The sequence below is a fragment of the Engystomops pustulosus genome, chromosome 4 (assembly GCF_040894005.1).
Source record: "Engystomops pustulosus chromosome 4, aEngPut4.maternal, whole genome shotgun sequence".
NCBI lineage: Eukaryota > Metazoa > Chordata > Amphibia > Anura > Leptodactylidae > Engystomops > Engystomops pustulosus.
In genome coordinates this window covers 150436274-150457204 of record NC_092414.1, presented here as the reverse complement: position 1 = coordinate 150457204, position 20931 = coordinate 150436274, and the positions used below count along the sequence as shown (strand labels likewise).

General features: G+C 43.7%; 1 protein-coding gene and 1 long non-coding RNA gene across 4 annotated transcripts in view; one reads left to right on the top strand and one right to left on the bottom strand.

Annotated features, from left to right (window-relative positions):
• Window positions 1–20931, bottom strand: part of THSD4 (thrombospondin type 1 domain containing 4) — a 450024-nt gene that overhangs the window by 27124 nt on the left and 401969 nt on the right. For both annotated transcript variants that reach the window (XM_072148083.1, XM_072148084.1), the window contains one exon: window positions 19841–20016. In XM_072148083.1, coding sequence (XP_072004184.1) covers window positions 19841–20016 — 176 coding nt within the window. The remainder of the gene's footprint in view (window positions 1–19840; window positions 20017–20931) is intronic.
• LOC140127412 (uncharacterized) overlaps window positions 20328–20931 on the top strand; it is a 157103-nt gene continuing 156499 nt past the window's right edge. For both annotated transcript variants that reach the window (XR_011854983.1, XR_011854982.1), the window contains exon 1: window positions 20328–20498. This is a non-coding gene — a long non-coding RNA (uncharacterized lncRNA). The remainder of the gene's footprint in view (window positions 20499–20931) is intronic.

Below are 20931 nucleotides of genomic sequence, written 5' to 3'. Positions count from 1 at the left end.
TTCTATGCGGCCCCCGGCAGTCGGGCAGGGGCTTCCGTCCGTCCGGACAGGAAGCTCCTGCCCGTCACAGTATAGTGCTCGATGCGGCCGGAAACGGCCGCTCGAGCACTATTATTGCAGGTGGAGCGATGTGACCGGGAAACCACCCCGGCGCACATCGCTCTTTGAACCTGCATGTGCGGCCGCGTGATGACGTCATCACGCGGCCGCGCACCTTTTACTGTCCGGCAGCCGCAAGAAGAAAGAAGACGCGGAAGCCAGAGGTAAGTACAGGGTTTTTTAATTTTTTTTAAGCAGCAGTAAAAACATTGTGCCAGCGGAGGGCCCTAATATATGAAATAATTCATTATGGGAGCATCATATAAAATAACTAATGGTGGGGGCAAATAATAAAAATAATAACTAATGGTGGGGGGACATATAAAATAACTAATGGTGGGGGAAAATAAAAAAAATAATAACTAGTAGTAGAGACATGGCTCGATGCATCGCATGATTGGGTTGTTAATATTCAAGGTTTTACACTCTTTCGGAAAGACAGGGCAAATAGGAGGGGAGGTGGTGTATGTCTGTATGTCAGAAGAGACTTAAAAGCGATTGTGAATGAGTCAGTGGTCTCAGAGTGTGAGGAGGCAGAAACTTTGTGGGTTGAAATTCAAAGCCAAGAGAGCTTTGAGAAAATTATTTTTGGTGTAATTTATAGACCCCCTAACATCTCTGAGGAAATAGAGGGTCACCTATATAAACAGATGGAGCGGGCTGCACAGGAGGGGACCGTAGTGATAATGGGAGACTTTAACTTTCCAAATATAAATTGGGGTCAGGGCTCGTCTTCATCTATGAAGGGGAGACATTTTATCAACTTTCTGCAGGATAATTTTATGGCGCAGCTTGTAGAAGATCCCACAAGAGGTGACGCATTGTTGGACCTTGTGATTTCTAACAATGAGGAGATTGTCCAAAATGTCAGGATCCGGGAACCCCTTGGGAACAGCGATCATAATATAATTATTTTCCTCTTAAACTTTAAAAAGCAGAAACAGGTGGGAAAATCGAAAACTTTGAATTTTAAGAGGGCTAATTTCCAAAAATTCAGGGCTGCAATACAGGATATAGACTGGGATCAGATACTGTCACATGGTGATACTAATGTTAAATGGGAGAAATTCAAATCTATCCTGGGTTTTTATACTTCTAAATTTATTCCAATAGGTAACAAGTATAGACGGGCTAGATTACACCCCTCGTGGCTTACAGCTACAGTTAAAAGGGCAATTAATGAGAAAAAGAGGGCATTTAAAAAATATAAATCTGACGGGTCACCTGAGGCTTTCAATACTTACAAAAAACTTACGAAAATCTGTAAAAAAGAAATCAAATCAGCCAAAATACAAAATGAAAGACAGGTAGCTAAAGATAGCAAAACAAATCCCAAGAAATTTTTTAGGTATATCAATGCAAAAAAAAATGGGTCACAACAGGTTGGACCCCTTTATTCTGAAAATGGGGCATCGGTGACTGGAGACCAGGAGAAGGCAGAGATACTTAATAGGTTTTTTAGCTCTGTTTATACAATAGAAGAGAGAACTTCTGACTTGGGTGGTGCCAGTGCGGGTCATTCACCCTGTAATATAGTAGACTGGCTGAATGTAGACATTATCCAATCTAAGCTCAATAAAATCAATGTGTACAAAGCTCCTGGACCAGATGGGTTACACCCCAGAGTTCTTAAAGAACTCAGTTCTGTTATTGCTGTACCGCTGGCTAAAATCTTCAGGGATTCTGTAATGTCTGGTGTGGTGCCAAGTGACTGGCGCAAGGCAAATGTGGTGCCAATATATAAAAAGGGCTCTAGAACTTTGCCTGGCAATTACAGGCCTGTAAGCTTAACTTCCATTGTGGGGAAAGTATTGGAAGGGTTAGTAAAAGACTATATACTGGAGTATGTGACATCAAATAGTATAATAAGTGACAGCCAGCATGGGTTTACTAAGAATAGAAGTTGTCAAACTAACCTTATCTGCTTTTATGAAGAGGTTAGCAGATGCCTGGATGGAGGAGCAGCTGTGGATATTGTGTTCTTGGACTTTGCAAAGGCATTTGACACTGTCCCTCATAGACGCCTGATGGGTAAAATTAGGGCTATTGGTTTGGCAGAAATCATTTGCAATTGGATTGAAAACTGGCTGAAGGATCGTATCCAGAGAGTTGTGGTCAATGATTCCTACTCGGAATGGTCACCAGTTATGAGTGGTGTACCCCAGGGTTCTGTGCTTGGCCCACTACTATTTAATATATTTATTAATGATATAGAGGTAGGAATTAATAGCACTGTGTCTATTTTTGCAGATGACACCAAACTGTGTAGTGTAATACAGTCTATGGAGGATGTTCATAGGCTGCAGGGTGACTTGGACAAACTGAATGTTTGGTCATCCACTTGGCAAATGAGGTTTAATGTGGATAAATGTAAGGTTATGCACCTGGGGGCCAATAATCCAAAGGCAAAATATGTCCTTGGGGGAGTAAATCTGGGTGAGTCCCTTGTTGAGAAGGACCTGGGGGTACTAGTAGATCATAAATTGAATAACAGCATGCAATGTCAATCAGCTGCCTCTAAAGCCAGTAGGATCTTGTCATGTATCAAGAGTGGTATGGACTCTCGTGATAGGGATGTAATATTACCACTATACAAGGCACTGGTTCGGCCACACCTGGAATATGCTGTCCAGTTCTGGGCACCGGTCCATAAAAAGGATGCCCTGGAGCTGGAGAGGGTTCAACGTAGAGCCACAAAAATGATAAGGGGTATGGAGGGTCTCAGTTATGAGGAAAGATTAAAACAACTAGATTTATTTAGTCTGGAAAAGAGACGACTACGAGGGGACATGATTAATTTATTTAAATATATGAATGGTCCATACAAAAAATATGGTGGGAAGTTGTTTCAGATTAGATCAAATCAAAAGACGAGGGGGCACTGTCTCCGTTTGGAGAAATCAAGGTTTAATCACCGGAGGCGACAGGGCTTTTTTACTATGAGAACGGTCAATCTGTGGAATAGCCTGCCTCAGGCGCTGGTCACAGCAGGGACAGCGGATAGCTTCAAGAAGGGTCTAGATGCCTTTTTACACCTAAATAACATAGATGGTTATGTTATATAGAATTGTTTCCCCTAAATCCCTTCCTCATCAAATCCCTTCCCTTCCTTGGTTGAACTTGATGGACAAGTGTCTTTTTTCAACCGTAGAAACTATGAAACTATGAAACTATGAAACTAATGGTGCCTGGACATATAAAGCAACTAATGATGGGGGGTATATAAAATAACTAATGGTGCGGGGGGGGGGGGACACATATAAAACAACTAATGGTGGGGGGCATATAAAATAACTAATGGTGGGGGGGGGGGAAACATAAAATAACTAATGGTGGGGGGCATATAAAATAACTAATGGTGGGGGGGGACATAAAATAACTAATGGTGGGGGGGGGACATAAAATAACTAATGGTGGGGGGCATATAAAATAACTAATGGTACGTGGGGGGCATATAAAATAACTAATGGTACGGGGGGGGCATATAAAATAACTAATGGTACGGGGGGGGCATATAAAATAACTAAATGGTGGGGGGCATATAAAATAACTAATGGTGCGGGGGGGGGCATATAAAATAACTAATGGTGCGGGGCATATAAAATAACTAATGGTGGGGGGCATATAAAATAACTAATGGTGGGGGGCATATAAAATAACTAATGGTGGGGGGCATATAAAATAACTAATGGTGGGGGGCATATAAAATAACTAATGGTGGGGGGGGGACATAAAATAACTAATGGTGGGGGGGGACATAAAATAACTAATGGTGGAGGGGCAACTTATTCAATAATTAATGGAGAGGGGTCCCAGTATATTAATAATTAATTGACCCAATTAATTAATTCATTGGGCCAGTATATAAAATAGTTCACAAGGGGGTGCAGTATATTAAATAATTAATTGAGGGGGGGGCAGTGTATTACAGATGCGGTCACGTGTACCGCTATTTATCCGGCCCTCCAACGGTCTGAGAGGGACAATGAACGGCCCCCTATGTAAAAAGTTTGGGGACCCCTGGGTTAGAGCTAGAGATGAGCGAGCACTAAAATGCTCGGGTACTCGTTATTCGAGACGAACTTTTCCCAATGCTCGAGTGCTCGTCTCGAATAACGAGCCCCATTGAAGTCAATGGGAGACTCGAGCATTTTTCAAGGGGACCAAGGCTCTGCACAGGGAAGCTTGGCCAAACACCTGGGAACCTCAGAAAAGGATGGAAACACCACGGAAATGGACAGGAAACAGCAGGGGCAGCATGCATGGATGCCTCTGAGGCTGCTTAATCGCACCATTATGCCAAAATTATGGGTAACAGCATGGCCATGACAGAGTGACAGAATGAAGCTAGATAGCATCTAAAACATCCAATAATTGACCCTGACACTATAGGGGACGGCATGCAGAGGCAGCGGCAGGCTAGAGAGTGGCATGGCGACATACCCTAAATGGACTCAGGCTTCAAACCAATGGGTGGCAGAGAGGAACCAAAGGAGGTGAGCAAGAAGCGCTCAAATAATATCGGTACATGATAAAAGTTTGCCAGTATATTTTGTGGATTACACAGCAGGGTGGCGACAAAGTTAACATGGAAGCCATGAAAACAACCCAAAATTCTGCCTGACACAGCTCGTTTGATAAGGGGACCATGTATGGAGGCAGTGAACTAGTAGTAGATTAAAGGTGCTGCAGTTAAAACTATGCTAGTTGGATCTTGGGATGGAGCTGGCGCTCCGCTTCCAGGCGAGCTTTCGCCAATCCAAGCCCCTGTCTCTAGGCTACTCCCCAAACAGCACTTCTAAGAACCTTTTGTATAAGATCAAGTGTAGTAGCGTTCTTATAAGTTTAGGATATGGCGGGTGAGGGGAATGTAAACAGATGCGCAAGAAGCGCTGAAATAATATTGGTAAATGATAAAAGTTTGCCAGTATATTTTGTGGATTACACAGCAGGGTGGCGACAAAGTTAACAAGTTTGTTGTGGAAGCCATGAAAACAACCCAAAATTCTGCCTGACACAGCTCGTTTGATAAGGGGACCATGTATGCCTACAGTTCATGCCAGTCGCTGCACTGGCTGCCAGTCTCCTTTCGAATACAGTTTAAAATAATAACCCTCATCCATAAAGCTCTGTATAATGCTGCACCCCCCTACCTCTCCTCTCTTATCTCAGTCTATCGCCCAACCCGTGCTCTTAGATCCGCCAGTGATCTTAGATTAACCTCTACCCTAGTGCGGACCTCCCACTCGCGTCTCCAAGACTTCTCTAGAGCTGCACCAATTCTATAGAATGCTCTGCCCAGGACTATCAGACTAATACCTAACCTCCAAAGTTTCAAACGTGCTCTTAAAACCCATTTCTTTAGGCAAGCCTATAACACTCATTAACTGCATGAAGTTTTAACTCTTCTACTAACCCGTCCTGTGTCGTCCTCCCATCTGTTATCCAGCAACCAACAGGCACCAGACTTCTCTGCAGTCCCATTCACCCTGGACCTGGTATATAAGATGACGGCTGAGTGGTTCAAGCGACAGCAATTTCATTTATTATATTTTGTTCTATTCCCTAAGAAGAATGGCTTGACCATTAAATATTCTTTTACCTCGTGTTACCCCATCATCTTCATAAACCGTAAGCTCTGGCGAGCAGGGACCTCACTCCTGTTGTTCCATACAAATGTTGTGCTCCGTTACATTACATTTGTATTTGTTTCCTATGATTTGTAAAGCGCTACGGAATATGATGGCGCTATATAAATAAAGATTATTATTATTATTATTATGGAGGCAGTGAACTAGTAGTAGATTAAAGGTGCTGCAGTTAAAACTATGTTAGTTGGATCTTGGGATGGAGCTGGCGCTCCGCTTCCAGGCGAGCTTTCGCCAATCCAAGCCCCTGTCTCTAGGCTACTCCCCAAACAGCACTTCTAAGAACCTTTTGTATAAGATCAAGTGTAGTAGCGTTCTTATAAGTTTGGGATATGGCGGGTGAGGGGAATGTAAACAGATGCGCAAGAAGCGCTGAAATAATATCGGTAAATGATAAAAGTTTGCCAGTATATTTTGTGGATTACACAGCAGGGTGGCGACAAAGTTAACAAGTTTGATGTGGAATGCCCTGTAATAGCTCTTGGGCGGTGTGCCTTTTATCGCCTAGGCTCAGCAGTTTGAGCACCGCCTGCTGTCGCTTAGCGACGGCACTGCTGCTGTGCCTAGAGCTACCGACTGATGGCGCCATGGCCACGGATGGTAATTCGGAGGAGGAGGAGGTGGAGGAGGGGTGGGAGGAGGAGGAGGTATAGTAGGCCTTTGAGACCTGGACCGAGGTAGGCCCCGCAATCCTCTGCGTCGGCAGTATATGACCAGCCCCAGGGTCAGACTCGGTCCCAGCCTGCACCAAGTTAAGTGTAGTAGCGTTCTTATAAGTTTGGGATATGGCGGGTGAGGGGAATGTAAACAGATGCGCAAGAAGCGCATGATGCGCATGGAGCTGGCGCTCCGCTGCCAGGCGAGCTTTCGCCAATCCAAGCCCCTGTCTCTAGGCTACTCCCCAAACAGCACTTCTAAGAATCTTTTGTATAAGATCAAGTGTAGTAGCGTTCTTATACGTTTAGGATATGGCGGGTGAGGGGAATGTAAACAGATGCGCAAGAAGCGCTGAAATAATATTGGTCAATGATAAAAGTTTGCCAGTATATTTTGTGGATAACACAGCAGGGTGGCGACAAAGTTAACAACTTTGATGTGGAATCCATGAAAACAACCCAAATTTCTGCCTGACACACCTCGTTTGATAAGGGGACGATGTATGGAGGCAGCTATATGGACGACTTTTGGAGGTAGCAATGGAGACAACGTGTGGAGGCTGCTATGGAGACAATTTAATTTGGATAGTGCCTGTATGTGGCAGTCCAAAAAAGTTTTCAAACCAGAGGAGCAGGTAGGTGGCCCTCCAGAAAAATGAAATAGATTGAGTGCCTGTATGTGGCAGTCCAAAAAAGTTTTCAAACCAGAGGAGCAGGTAGGTGGCCCTCCAGAAAAATTAAATAGATTGAGTGCCTGTATGTGGCAGTCCAAAAAAGTTTTCAAACCAGAGGAGCAGGTAGGTGGCCCTCCAGAAAAATGAAATAGATTGAGTGCCTGTATGTGGCAGTCCAAAAAAGTTTTCAAACCAGAGGAGCAGGTAGGTGGCCCTCCAGAAAAATGAAATAGATTGAGTGCCTGTATGTGGCAGTCCAAAAAAGTTTTCAAACCAGAGGAGCAGGTAGGTGGCCCTCCAGAAAAATTAAATAGATTGAGTGCCTGTATGTGGCAGTCCAAAAAAGTTTTCAAACCAGAGGAGCAGGTAGGTGGCCCTCCAGAAAAATGAAATAGATTGAGTGCCTGTATGTGGCAGTCCAAAAAAGTTTTCAAACCAGAGGAGCAGGTAGGTGGCCCTCCAGAAAAATTGAATAGATTGAGTGCCTGTATGTGGCACTCCCAAAAATTGTTTAAAACAGAGGACCGGGTAGGTGGCCCTCCAGAAAAATTAAATGCATAAAGTACTATAGCTAGAGCCAGTGGGCCCTGTCAAAAAATAGCCAGTTTCCTCTGCTTTAGTGTACAAAGAGGAGGAGAAGGAGGAAAATGAGGAGGAGGAGGAGTGCATAAATTATTCAGGTTGAGCTTCCTTCACCTGGTGGAGATTGGAAATTATGAGAAATCCAGGCTTTATTCATCTTAATAAGCGTCAGCCTGTCAGCGCTGTCAGTCGACAGGCGTGTACGCTTATCGGTGATGATGCCACCAGCTGCACTGAAAACCCGCTCGGACAACACGCTAGCGGCAGGGCAGGCAAGAACCTCCAAGGCGTACAGCGCCAGTTCGTGCCACATGTCCAGCTTTGAAACCCAGTAGTTGTAGGGAGCTGTGTGATCATTTAGGACGATGGTATGGTCAGCTACGTACTCCCTCACCATCTTTCTGTAAAGATCAGCCCTACTCTGCCGAGACTGGGGACAGGTGACAGTGTCTTGCTGGGGTGACATAAAGCTGGCAAAAGCCTTGTAAAGCGTACCCTTGCCAGTGCTGGACAAGCTGCCTGCTCGCCTACTCTCCCTCGCTACTTGTCCCGCAGAACTACGCACTCTGCCGCTAGCGCTGTCAGAAGGGAAATAGTGTTTCAGCTTGTGCACCAGGGCCTGCTGGTATTCATGCATTCTAACACTCCTTTCCTCTCCAGGGATGAGAGTGGAAAGATTTTGCTTGTACCGTGGGTCCAGGAGAGTGAATACCCAGTAATCGGTGCTGGAATAAATTCTTTGAACGCGAGGGTCACGGGATAGGCAGCCTAGCATGAAATCTGCCATATGCGCCAGAGTACCAGAGTACGCGTAAGAATTCACTCCCCTCACTGGCCTGACTGTCCATTTCCTCCTCCTCCAACTTCTCCAACTCCTCTTCTTCTGCCCATACACGCTGAACAGTGAAGGACTCAACAATGGTCCCCTCTTGTGTCTCGCCAACATTCTCCTCCTCTTCCTCCTCATCCTCCTCCACCTCCACCTCCTCCGATATGCGCTGAGAAACAGACCTAAGGGTGCTTTGGCTATCAACAAGGGAATCTTCTTCCCCCGTCTCTTGTGACGAGCGCAAAGCTTCCGACTTCATGCTGATCAGAGAGTTGAGGCTGAGGCGAGGTGAGGCTGATGATGGCGGCATCGCCACTGACCATCTGTGTTGACTCCTCAAAGTTACTCAGCATCTGACAGATATCAGACATCCACGTCCACTCCTCATTGTAGACTTGAGGAAGCTGACTGACCTGACTACCAGTTCTGGTGGAAGTTGACATCTGGCAGTCTACAATCGCTCTGCGCTGCTGGTAAACTCTGGATAACATGGCTAATGTTGAATTCCACCTCGTGGGCACGTCGCACAACAGTCGCTGAGCGGGCAGTTGGAGGCGGCGCTGCGCTTCTCTGAGAGTGGCAGCATCTGTGCTGGACTTCCTGAAATGCGCACAGATGCGGCGCACCTTCGTGAGCAAATCAGACAGATTGGGGTATGTCTTGAGGAAACGCTGAACTATCAGATTTAACACATGGGCCAGGCATAGCACATGTGTCAGTCTGCCGAGTTGCAGAGCCGCCACCAGGTTACGGCCGTTGTCACACACAACCATGCCTGGCTTCAGGTTCAGCGGTGCCAGCCACAGATCAGTCTGCGCCGTGATGCCCTGTAATAGCTCTTGGGCGGTGTGCCTTTTATCGCCTAGGCTCAGCAGTTTGAGCACCGCCTGCTGTCGCTTAGCGACGGCACTGCTGCTGTGCCTAGAGCTAGCGACTGATGGCGCCATGCCCACGGATGGTAGTTCGGAGGAGGAGGTGGAGGAGGGGTGGGAGGAGGAGGAGGCATAGTAGGCCTGAAAGACCTGGACCGAGGTAGGCCCCGCAATCCTCGGCGTCGGCAGTATATGACCAGCCGCAGGGTCAGACTCGGTCCCAGCCTCCACCAAGTTAACCCAATGTGCCGTCAGCGATATATAGTGGCCCTGCCCGGCAGCACTCGTCCACGTGTCCGCGGTCAGGTGGACCTTGTCAGAAACGGCGTTGGTCAGGGCACGGATGATGTTGTCTGACACGTGCTGGTGCAGGGCTGGGACGGCACATCGGGAAAAGTAGTGGCGGCTGGGGACCGAATACCGAGGGGCGGCCGCCGCCATGAGGTTGCGAAAGGCCTCGGTCTCTACTAGCCTATAGGGCAGCATCTCCAGGCTAAGCAATCTGGAGATGTGGACATTAAGGGCTTGGGCGTGCGGGTGGGTTGCACTATATTTCCGTTTCCGCTCCAGCGTCTGGGGTATGGAGAGCTGAACGCTGGTGGATGCTGTGGAGGATCGTGGAGGCGACGATGGGGTTTTTGTGCCAGGGTCCTGGGCAGGGGGCTGACTATCAGCTGAAACAGGGGAAGGAGCAGTGGTGTGCACGGCCGGAGGTGAACGGGCTTGGTGCCACTGAGTGGGGTGTTTAGCATTCATATGCCTGCGCATACTGGTGGTAGTTAAGCTAGTAGTGGTGGAACCCCTGCTGATCCTGGTTTGGCAAAGGTTGCACACCACAGTCCGTCGGTCACCCGGTGTTTCCTTAAAGAACCTCCAGACTTCTGAAAATCTAGCCCTCGCCGCGGGAGCCCTCGCCACGGGAGCTTCACTACGTGACACATTTGGCGCTGATGCACCTGCTCTGGCCCTGCCTCTCTGTCTGGCCCCACCACTGCCTCTTCCAACCTGTTCTGGTCGAGGACTCTCCTCCGTCTCAGAAGCACTGTGTTCACCCGACCTCTCAACCCAGCTTGGGTCTGTCACCTCATCATCCTCCGATCCCTCAGTCTGCTCCCCCCTCGGACTTCCTGCCCTGACAACAACTTCACCACTGTCTGACAACCGTGTCTCCTCATCGTCGGACACCTCTTTACACACTTCTTCCACTACGTCAAGAAGGTCATCATCACCCACAGTCTGCGACTGGTGGAAAACCTGGGCATCGGAAAATTTCTCAGCAGCAACCGGACAAGTGGTTTGTGACTGTGGGAAGGGTCCAGAAAACAGTTCCTCAGAGTATGCCGGTTCAAATGCCAAATTTTCCTGGAAGGGGGCAGACTGGGGGGGAGGAGGCTGAGGTGCAGGAGCTGGAGGAGTGCCGATTTCGGTGACATGGGTGGACTGCGTGGAAGACTGACTGGTGGACAAATTGCTCGAAGCATTGTCGGCAATCCACGACATCACCTGTTCGCACTGTTCTGGCCTCAACAGTGCTCTACCACGAGTCCCAGTAACTAGGGAGTGTAGCTCTGCGGCGTTCCCCTGCTCCCTCATCAGCAGGTGGTGTCTCACCCCGCCCAGGACCATGGCCTCTGACCCCTGCAGTAGTTGGACGCCCACGTCCCCGCCCTCGTCCTCTGCCCCTAGCCCTCGGGTTAAACATTTTGAAAATTAAAGTTATAACTTTAATTTTTTTTTAACTTTTTTTGTGTTTTTTTGTGTGTTTTTTTTTTTTTTGCGTTTTTTAGTTTTTAAAACCAAACGATGCTATCCTATTGCTATGGCTATTTTCTAGCCAAGTATGAAAGCACACTGCTATGCCAGATGAGATGACGCTGAGTTATGAAAAAATAAACGTAAAATAAAAAGAAACTGCCAGACTGTGCCTAATTGAAATCCAACCCCTAATAAATTTTCCCACTTCGGTCTTTGCGATGGATATGTGCGTCACTAAGCGCTAAACACAGCGGTCGCAAGTCTCACTACAAATTCCTCACAATTTGCTAGTAGATGCACTGCAGCAAGGACAGCCACCAGCAGATCAACCAGAAATAAAATATATATAACGCTATTGTAGGCGTAAGTAAGCCGTTTGGATTCTCCTATGGCTATTTTCTAGCCAAGTATGAAAGCACACTGCTATGCCAGATGAGATGACGCTGAGTTATGAAAAAATAAACGTAAAATAAAAAGTAAATGGCAGACTGTGCCTAATTGAAATCAAACCCCTAATAAATTTTCCCACTTTGGTGTTTGAGGTGGATATGTGTGTCACTAAGAGCTAAACACAACGGTAGCAAGTCCCCCTGCAAATTCCTCACAATATGGTACTAGCTGCACTACTAGTGCCAGCAAGCCCAGCCACAAGCAAACAAAAAAAAAAAGTATAACGTTATTGTAGCCCTAAGAAGGGCTGTTGGGTTCTTGTTGAATCACTCCTGCCTAACACTATTCTAATAGAACACCCTAACGCTTTCCCTGACCAGCAGCAGCTCTCTCCCTTGCGGCATCCAGACACAGAATGATCCGAGCAGCGCGGGCAGCGGCTAGTCTATCCCAGGGTCACCTGATCTGGCCAGCCAACCACTGCTATCGACGTGTAAGGGTACCACGTCATGCTGGGTGGAGTGCAGAGTCTCCTGGCTTGTGATTGGCTCTGTTTCTGGCCGCCAAAAAGCAAAACGGCGGGAGCTGCCATTTTCTCGAGCGGGCGAAGTATTCGTCCGCGCAACGAGCAGTTTCGAGTACGCTAATGCTCGAACGAGCATCAAGCTCGGACGAGTATGTTCGCTCATCTCTAGTTAGAGCATATGCAAAGGAGCAAACCTTTTAGGGTGTTAGCAAGTACCAAAAGTGGTCCAAGGAAAGGCAATGAGTGAAATTTCAAAAGAGTCATGGGCATATTTCATGAAAATATAGTAAATGACTCAGGTTTCTTTAAAAGTATAAAAAGAAACTAAACAAGGTTAAACTACATAATTATATAATACTTCCTGAAGAAGCTGATGTGTCACACACGTCATAACGAAGGGAATCAGAGGAAGTAATGCAGGAATGCCTTTGAGAACTTTTTTTGGAATACAGTTAAAGGGGTTTACCCATGAAAGAGAATTCTCAAATTTCAATCTCCCTGTTTACAAAATAAAGATCTGTTTTAACCCTTTACTTTACAATAGTACTCAGTTGTATTGCTGTTTTAGCCCCTATCACTCAGTCATGGTCATTGTAAAATTCCAAAGTGTGGGTGGAGATTTTCTAAGCTGACACTTCATGATCCCTCTAGTGCTGTGTGCTGACAATGTGTTCAGATTATCAGGGTACAGGTTCATCTACACTCTCATTTTGCTTCTGAACATTTACTAGTATCTGTCACATATAAAGAGAGATGAGATAAGTCACAGATGAGAGATGATGAGATCCAGGAGATGCATGTTTCACATGACATTCTCAGCTATGCTACAACCGACATAACAATATAGCTCTGCTATATGCCTCCCTCCCCTAGATAAAGACCTAATATGTCTGTAGCTTGTAGATTTACTCTCCTCACGATGTGTTGCTTGCCAGCAGGAAATCTTTCTGTGTGAGCTTGTCCTGTAATTCAAGGGTGGGGCTGGAGGTAGAGAGGAGCTCAAGTGCAGTGTAAGTGCAAGGAAAACAATGGGGAAGATTTATCAAACTGACTGAAAGTCAGAATACTTCAGTTGAACATGGCAACCAATCACAGCTCCCCTTTAAAATATCCATGAGCACTGGTAAAATGCAAGCTGAGCTTTGATTGGTTGCCATGGACAACTAGAAATATTCTGGCTTTCAGACAGCTTGATAAATCTGCCCCTATATGTCCTCCCTGACCCTAGACTTCAGATTCAGGGTCGGGTTCAGGAGCAACCGAAATTGTGTTCACCAGGACTAATAGAGACAGCTTGTAATCATATCTGTGAAATACTGTATTTTTGTTAACACTGAATTAGAGAATATGTTATTTTGTTATCATGAGTATATTTAAGAATCTTGTCTTGGGAATAAACCATTCCCTAGTATTCCCTAAATTAATGTGCATGCCCTGACGCATTTTCGTATAATAGCAGCTTTTTATATGACACAATATTTGCTAATGATATTAATTAACATTGGTATTAAAAGTTAAGTTTTATCTCATGATTTTGCTGTAGTTAGTGTGTATTTAGCCTTGCTGAGATTCAAAAGCTCAGGGATAGAATATAAACTTATATTAGGTTTGCTTGATATTATTTTGCCATGTAGTGCTCACATCCCTAAAATATACTGTGGCACAGTTTAAAAACTGCCTCTATGCACACTTTGGAGCATACATATTTTTGGATATGGATATGGATGTATTTTTTTAATATTATGGAATATAATCTATTGATATATATATATATATGTGTATTGTAAGAAGGTACAAGGGGCCATTATTGATGGCAGATATGTGTCACCGAGGTGCCTGGCCTCAGTGAAGTGAGCCGGTTAATGTTTGGTCAGGAACCTTAGGTTTCTGACAATTGTTAATGTAGCAAAGCTGCTTAATGCAGTTGATCCGGCTTTCATTGGAGTAGTCAAGAGCAGGGTGGGTGACTACTCCCACATATCCAGGCCAGGTTTTGGCTAAGAGATAAAGCCAGGAAGCTCAGGTGAGCTGGGGGATGTGTGTTTGCAGTCTGGAAGTCTCTGCTATACTGCATGCAGAGCTGGAGGTGTTGCACAGCCAAGGATCAGCAATAGTGATATTGTTTGGTTATGCTGCTGGATGGAGACACAACCTACAAAGGACTGTGAGTCAAGCCTGTTTATATGGACTGTATTTTCTGCTATATGCTGAAGCAAGCTATTCTGTTTCGTTAAACTGTTTTGGAAAGAAATAAAACAGCTACCTGGACTGTTACTGAAGTTGCCATTTGAGTTGATCCCCTACAGTATATATATATATATATATATATATATATATATATATATATATACACACTCACTGGCCACTTTATTAGGTACACCTGTCCAACTGCTCGTTAACACTTAATTTCTAATCAGCCAATCACATGGCGGCAACTCAGTGCATTTAGGCATGTAGACATGGTCAAGACAATCTCCTGCAGTTCAAACCGAGCATCAGTATGGGGAAGAAAGGTGATTTGAGTGCCTTTGAACGTGGCATGGTTGTTGGTGCCAGAAGGGCTGGTCTGAGTATTTCAGAAACTGCTGATCTACTGGGATTTTCACGCACAACCATCTCTAGGGTTTACAGAGAATGGTCCGAAAAAGAAAAAACATCCAGTGAGCGGCAGTTCTGTGGGCGGAAATGCCTTGTTGATGCCAGAGGTCAGAGGAGAATAGGCAGACTGGTTCAAGCTGATAGAAAGGCAACACTGACTCAAATCGCCACCCGTTACAACCAAGGTAGGCAGAAGAGCATCTCTGAACGCACAGTACGTCGAACTTTGAGGCAGATGGGCTACAGCAGCAGAAGACCACACCGGGTGCCACTCCTTTCAGCTAAGAACAGGAAACTGAGGCTACAATTTGCACAAGCTCATCGAAATTGGACAGTAGAAGATTGGAAAAACTTTGCCTGGTCTGATGAGTCTTGATTACTGCTGCGACATTCGGATGGTAGGGTCAGAATTTGGCGTCAACAACATGAAAGCATGGATCCATTCTGCCTTGTATCAACGGTTCAGGCTGGTGGTGGTGGTGTCATGGTGTGGGGAATATTTTCTTGCCACTCTTTGGGCCCCTTGGTACCAATTGAGCATTGTTGCAACGCCACAGCCAACCTGAGTATTGTTGCTGACCATGTCCATCCCTTTATGACCACAATGTGCCCAACATCTGATGGCTACTTTCAGCAGGATAATGCGCCATGTCATAAAGCTGGAATCATCTCAGACTGGTTTCTTGAACATGACAATGAGTTCACTGTACTCAAATGGCCTCCACAGTCACCAGATCTCAATCCAATAGAGCATCTTTGGGATGTGGTGGAACAGGAGATTCGCATCATGGATGTGCAACCGACAAATCTGCGGCAACTGTGTGATGCCATCATGTCAATATGGACCAAAATCTCTGAGGAATGCTTCCAGCACCTTGTTCAATCTATGCCACGAAGAATTGAGGCAGTTCTGAAGGCAAAAGTGGGTCCAACCCGGTTACTGTATATATATATATATATATATATATATATATATATATATATATAGTAAGGGATTAGGTCCAGGATTGTCGGGCACAATCCAGTAAATTCACTGTCCACACTGCGATTTGGGTACAAATGACCGCAGCCAGTTTTATTCAGTAGTAATACAAAATAAAGAAAACATCAAAATAAAGCCTAAGCCACTTCAGAACTCACTATACACAGAGGTTCCCTACCAGGTGGAGCCATTGGGGTAAGTCTTCACCAGGTACTTATGCAGGAATTCTAGCTGGATGAAAATGACTCATCATTAGTGGCAAAACACCCAGCTTTTCCACATCCATCCATCTTTCCATTGGGCATTTTCATATTCATCCTACCCTTCCACTAATATATATATATATATATATATATATATATATATAATGTGGTGCTGTTATATACGCTATTGCTATAAGATGGATCAGTTCGTTATAAGTGTAATCCCACTGAGATAAAACATGACTGTGTGTTTTTGGTTTAATGATTAAACCCACTTGACAAATATTTTATTGTGTAAAAGATTTATCATGTTAACACAACAAGATGTATAGGACCATAATTCCTAAAAAATGATTAAGGAAAATGGGGCACATTTACTTACCTGTCCACATTACGATCCCCGATCTGGAATGCCCGACGATCATGGATTGTGCCGCGATTCGCTACGAGTGTGTGCCTGATATCCTGCATGTGTCGCTCCCTGCTCAGGTCCGCCGGAGTTCACCTTCTTCTTCCTGGTGTATATAAGTGCATTTGTTCGACACAATTTGAATATTAAATCCCATGCTCAGTCCGAATCAGTCAGATCGTCCGACGGCCCACACCCCAATTTCTGTTGCATGAAATCCGACGCAATTGCGCTGATCGTGTGCGACACAATCCCCTTCTAAATACCTGTCAAAGGCGGGCAAAACTTGAAAACTTCTAAAATCCAACAAAAGTGCGTTCCGCGGGACCCTTAGTAAATAAGCCCCAATGTCTTGTAAAAGTCAAAACAGATGTTTCTGATGCAATGGTTGTTTTACAGAGCGGATCAACAATGCCAAGTTCAAAATATTAATAATGTGCCACTTTGTCATATCCAGAGCATTCCTGGAAGATCTGCAACACCATTCAGCTTGTAATTTACTTTACACAATAGTGTCAAGTAGGGTTGATGGATCTGTTTGGAAAACTACAAGGTAGCATCGTTTTTTGTTCCAGAAATAAGATCTGACTGGGAAAGCAATAGGGGTGGACAGAGCTGAAGAATTTGTTGATTAATTCTTTCACTTACATGGGAGGCATATATTATAATTTGTCAAGAAGTGTGAGAAAAACAATGAGTTATTCTTATATGTATTTTATCTTCTTCTGGTTTTTTTTTTACATCAAACAACTTTTAATGAAACTCTTTACTTATTTAAAAACACAGTTTCATGCTATTACAATACAATCCATCATTTAACTATTTATTTATACTTTACTGCCCATATTCCCTTTTCTTGTAAAACCTGCAGAGATCCCCAGTCATTACGCCTGAAGTTATCCTGAGCATCTTTTGGTTCTATCCCTGGTGAGTAAGTGGACTAAAGTTTTGGATCTATGAAAAACAGTAATACAGTGGTCACCCATACTCATGGAGATACAAGTCTAATTTCATATAGTCCCTTTTTTTAAGCCACACAATATCAGTAAGACAAGCTGCTGCAAAAAGTACCAAGTAGTGAATACTGTTACCAAACAGTCAATATGGCACAGCCTTGCCTGGTGGGAACTACAGTGTTTGTCAAGATCTTGAGTTGAGGTCTACTGTGTAACATTGTTACAAAGTTTAATAAAATTTCTTGTTCAACATATGTGCAGTTTAAGGGAACCCTTCATGCAGTCTGTTTTTTGTCAGGCCCATCTTCTCTCCACAGAAAATATCTGTCCTTTTGTCTCCTGCTTCCAGATTATACACTGGGGGACATGTATCACTCCTATTGCTTTCTTTTTTTGAGCAACTTTTTGAGAGACTTTTCGCAATTTCAGACTTTTTAGACGCAGAATCATGCAGCATACCAAAGTTAGTTTCCTCAAGGATTTAATGCAGTGTTGCTGTTTTTATCTTTGTTGCCTGCAGCTACTACTACTCTACCTACTCCTACTACTACCTACTCCTACTGTCACTTAATGGGGCTCATTTCATAAGGGTTGCGCTGCTCATTTTCATCGTGCACCTTTTTCAGGGATTACACGGCTTGCACAGGTATTTAACAAGTGTCTGCGCCAGGATTTTGGCGCACGCAATTGTTTTTGGCGCAGCTTCACTGGCTTCCATGCGACACAATTTAGGGGGTGATCTGACTGATTCGGACTGAATGTGGGATTTAACTTTCAAATTGTGTTGCAAGCCCATGCACTTACATGTGCCACTAAAAAAATAGTGAGCTCTGGTGAACTTGAGCGGGGGAAGCAACACATGCAGGAAATCAGGTGCACAATCCCTGTTTTTATTAAATAATATTAATTTTCCTTATATATGATTAATGAAAATCATGTCCTGATGCATGTTTTAAAAGAACTGTGCAAACATAAGAAAATCCTGGAATACTGCAAAAATATAGTAAAATAAAAATGGGTAACCAGATTGTCCACATCAATGTTTTGCAATTTGGTTATGCTCTGCTTTAAATGAAAATATAATTGGAATAGCTTTACATATCATAACAATTTTTACCTATTTTTCTTTTATTAATTACATGGGTTTTTTTTTCTTTATGGAATATGCAGAAAAATGACCAAAAGGTGAAAAATATACTTTAGCAAAATGTAATAAACCTTTACCAAAATATGTAGAAACATACCGTATGTACAGTGTCAATCCGTTGCTGTTCCCCAGGTTTAACTACAGATCAGTGCCTAACAACAGTGGTAGCAGCAATAGCAGCCGCTATGTGGCCCGCAGTGTCAGAGGGCCCCGGCATCCAACCGTAAAACACTAAATAGTGGAGGTTGTGCACCTTTATATACATATTATGCAGCACATTGTACAGCCGAATATATATAACATATATGTGATGCATATAAGCTGTATCTGTGATGTGTATATGCTGTATGTGTATACTGTGTATGGTGTCTGTATATACTGTATGTGAGTATATAAACTGTATGTTTGTATATGGCTCTGTATTTGTCTTTATATGCTCTGTATGTGTTTGCATTAGTGTATAAATGTGTGATTGTAGGGGTTGGCCACAAGTTTGGGTAGCAGGATATTAGGTAATTTACCAATAAACATCTATTAAAAATTCTGCAACACTTTGTTGATATGTAAAGTGAAGCCTCCTGTTTTTTACCTCATCAGCCAGACATTCCTGTCCATAAAATAGCTGCAGATGGAGGGTAATGGGATCTTATGGGACCTTATGTATCCATGAGAAATCGCCCTTCCTCAATATAAGATCAAGGTACTGCCACAGTGATTGTTCATGTACTGATAGAGATCACATGACCCTCCATCTGCGGCCATTTTATGTATTTTAGTACATTACTTAATATCCTGTCCCCCACACTTACACACACATTACAAAAAGCATGAGTGAAGTAGCCAAACCCTTTAACTAAGAAGAGGGTGCTGTGCTCACATTTAAATTATTAAATGTAAGAGTAAATTATGAAATGTAGAACATGTATTTTTACTATATAATTTGAAAAAGATAAATGTAATTATTATAATGGCAGCCAGCATGCCAATCGTAACCAATGCCCTTTATAATCTTATCTCTTGTGAAGCAGTGGATATAAGGTCATTATGTACTGTAAGGTTCTGTACATGTCAGCTCTTCTTCTTTAGGTTTCTATTTATTTTCATCAGTTATGATTACAGAGATTGATAGGCAAACTTATCATATGTCACTGGGATCCAAATATATCTAATAGAATCAGTTGTTCTGTTCTAATTGTCATTCAGTGAGATGCATGGGAGCAAATGCCATTGTTAATATTGATTTATGATAAAAATGATTATTATATTAAACTAAAGTAATGGTCTCAACTAGATTGGAAAAGTTCACAGATGTCTACGCTGAAGACACTCCATCCAATACTAGGATCAGCTGAGCTTACACTGGCTTTACACATAATGACAGGTAATATCTATAAAAGACAACTTCCTTGCCTTTCATATATTCTGAAAATCCTTGTAATCCCTTCAGTCACCCTTGTTGTGGCCATATGCATTACCTTTGCTAGAGACAGCTATAATATATAAGATGTACTCACATAAACATCCAGTATTTCATTGGTTGGTCCTTCTGCTAGAAATGATTCGCCTGCTGTGCTTGATATTTCATTTGGTCGCTTATATGTGAACATTGTTCCTCCGCCTTCATATTTTCCAGGTCTGTCAATTGCCCAATTACCATTGATGATTGATCTTCCAGACCGGCTACGAAGAGCTAGCAATAAAAAGAAAAAATGTTATCCATGCCTTTTCATTAGATACATAGTTCCCATGAAAAAATTGCAACCTCGGTGCTGGAGCAAAAGTTATCTTTTGCAACGTGTTTCAAGGCATGACACTACCTCTTCCTCAGGTTGTAAACAGTCACACACTAGCAATCTGCCTGAGAGAGGAAAGCCTGAGGGAAAGTCAGAGGGAATTTTCAGATTTACTATTAATAAATCTTAAGCTTCCCTCTGTGACTGTGACACACAGTGACCTCTGTTGACTCACTGTCTGGCTCTTCTCTCTCCTGGCAGATTGCTAGTCTGTGGGCACAATGTTGGCTATGAGAGCTGACAGTCTAAATGCTAAGTGCAGGGAAAGATTTATCCGTAAATATACAAGTAGGCAGGAGCAGGGAGAGTGCAGGCATCATGCATAGACTGTACCAGTGAACCATCTTCAGGAAGAAGAAGACGGCCTTTACATAGCAAGGTAGGCAAAGCTTTCAAGGTACATTTTTAATAAAAGCTCACAAAATCCACTAAAAAATTACATGTTTTAAAGTCAAATTACGGTTAAACTTTAATACTTTGAAAAGTAGTAGAATAGTGGAAGAAGAAGCCTCCATCCATTCTATGGCTACAGGCAAGATAACTGCGGCTCAGCTTGTAATGACCTCTAGAAACTATGCAGCATTATTGTAGTACAGTAGATGGAGGTGCCTGCTTCTGACTTGTGTTTTATGGTTGTCCTGTTATTTTTTACTACTTAATTCCGCACTAGATTTCCCCTTTATACTTTTCCCTTTGAGAGTTTATGGTGAACTAGCAAAAGATCTCAATGTATGTCTTCGAGCTAGAGAAATATAAAAAACAAAAAAAAACTTTAGAGTTCATTTTAGTTTAATTATTAAAAAAAACACTTT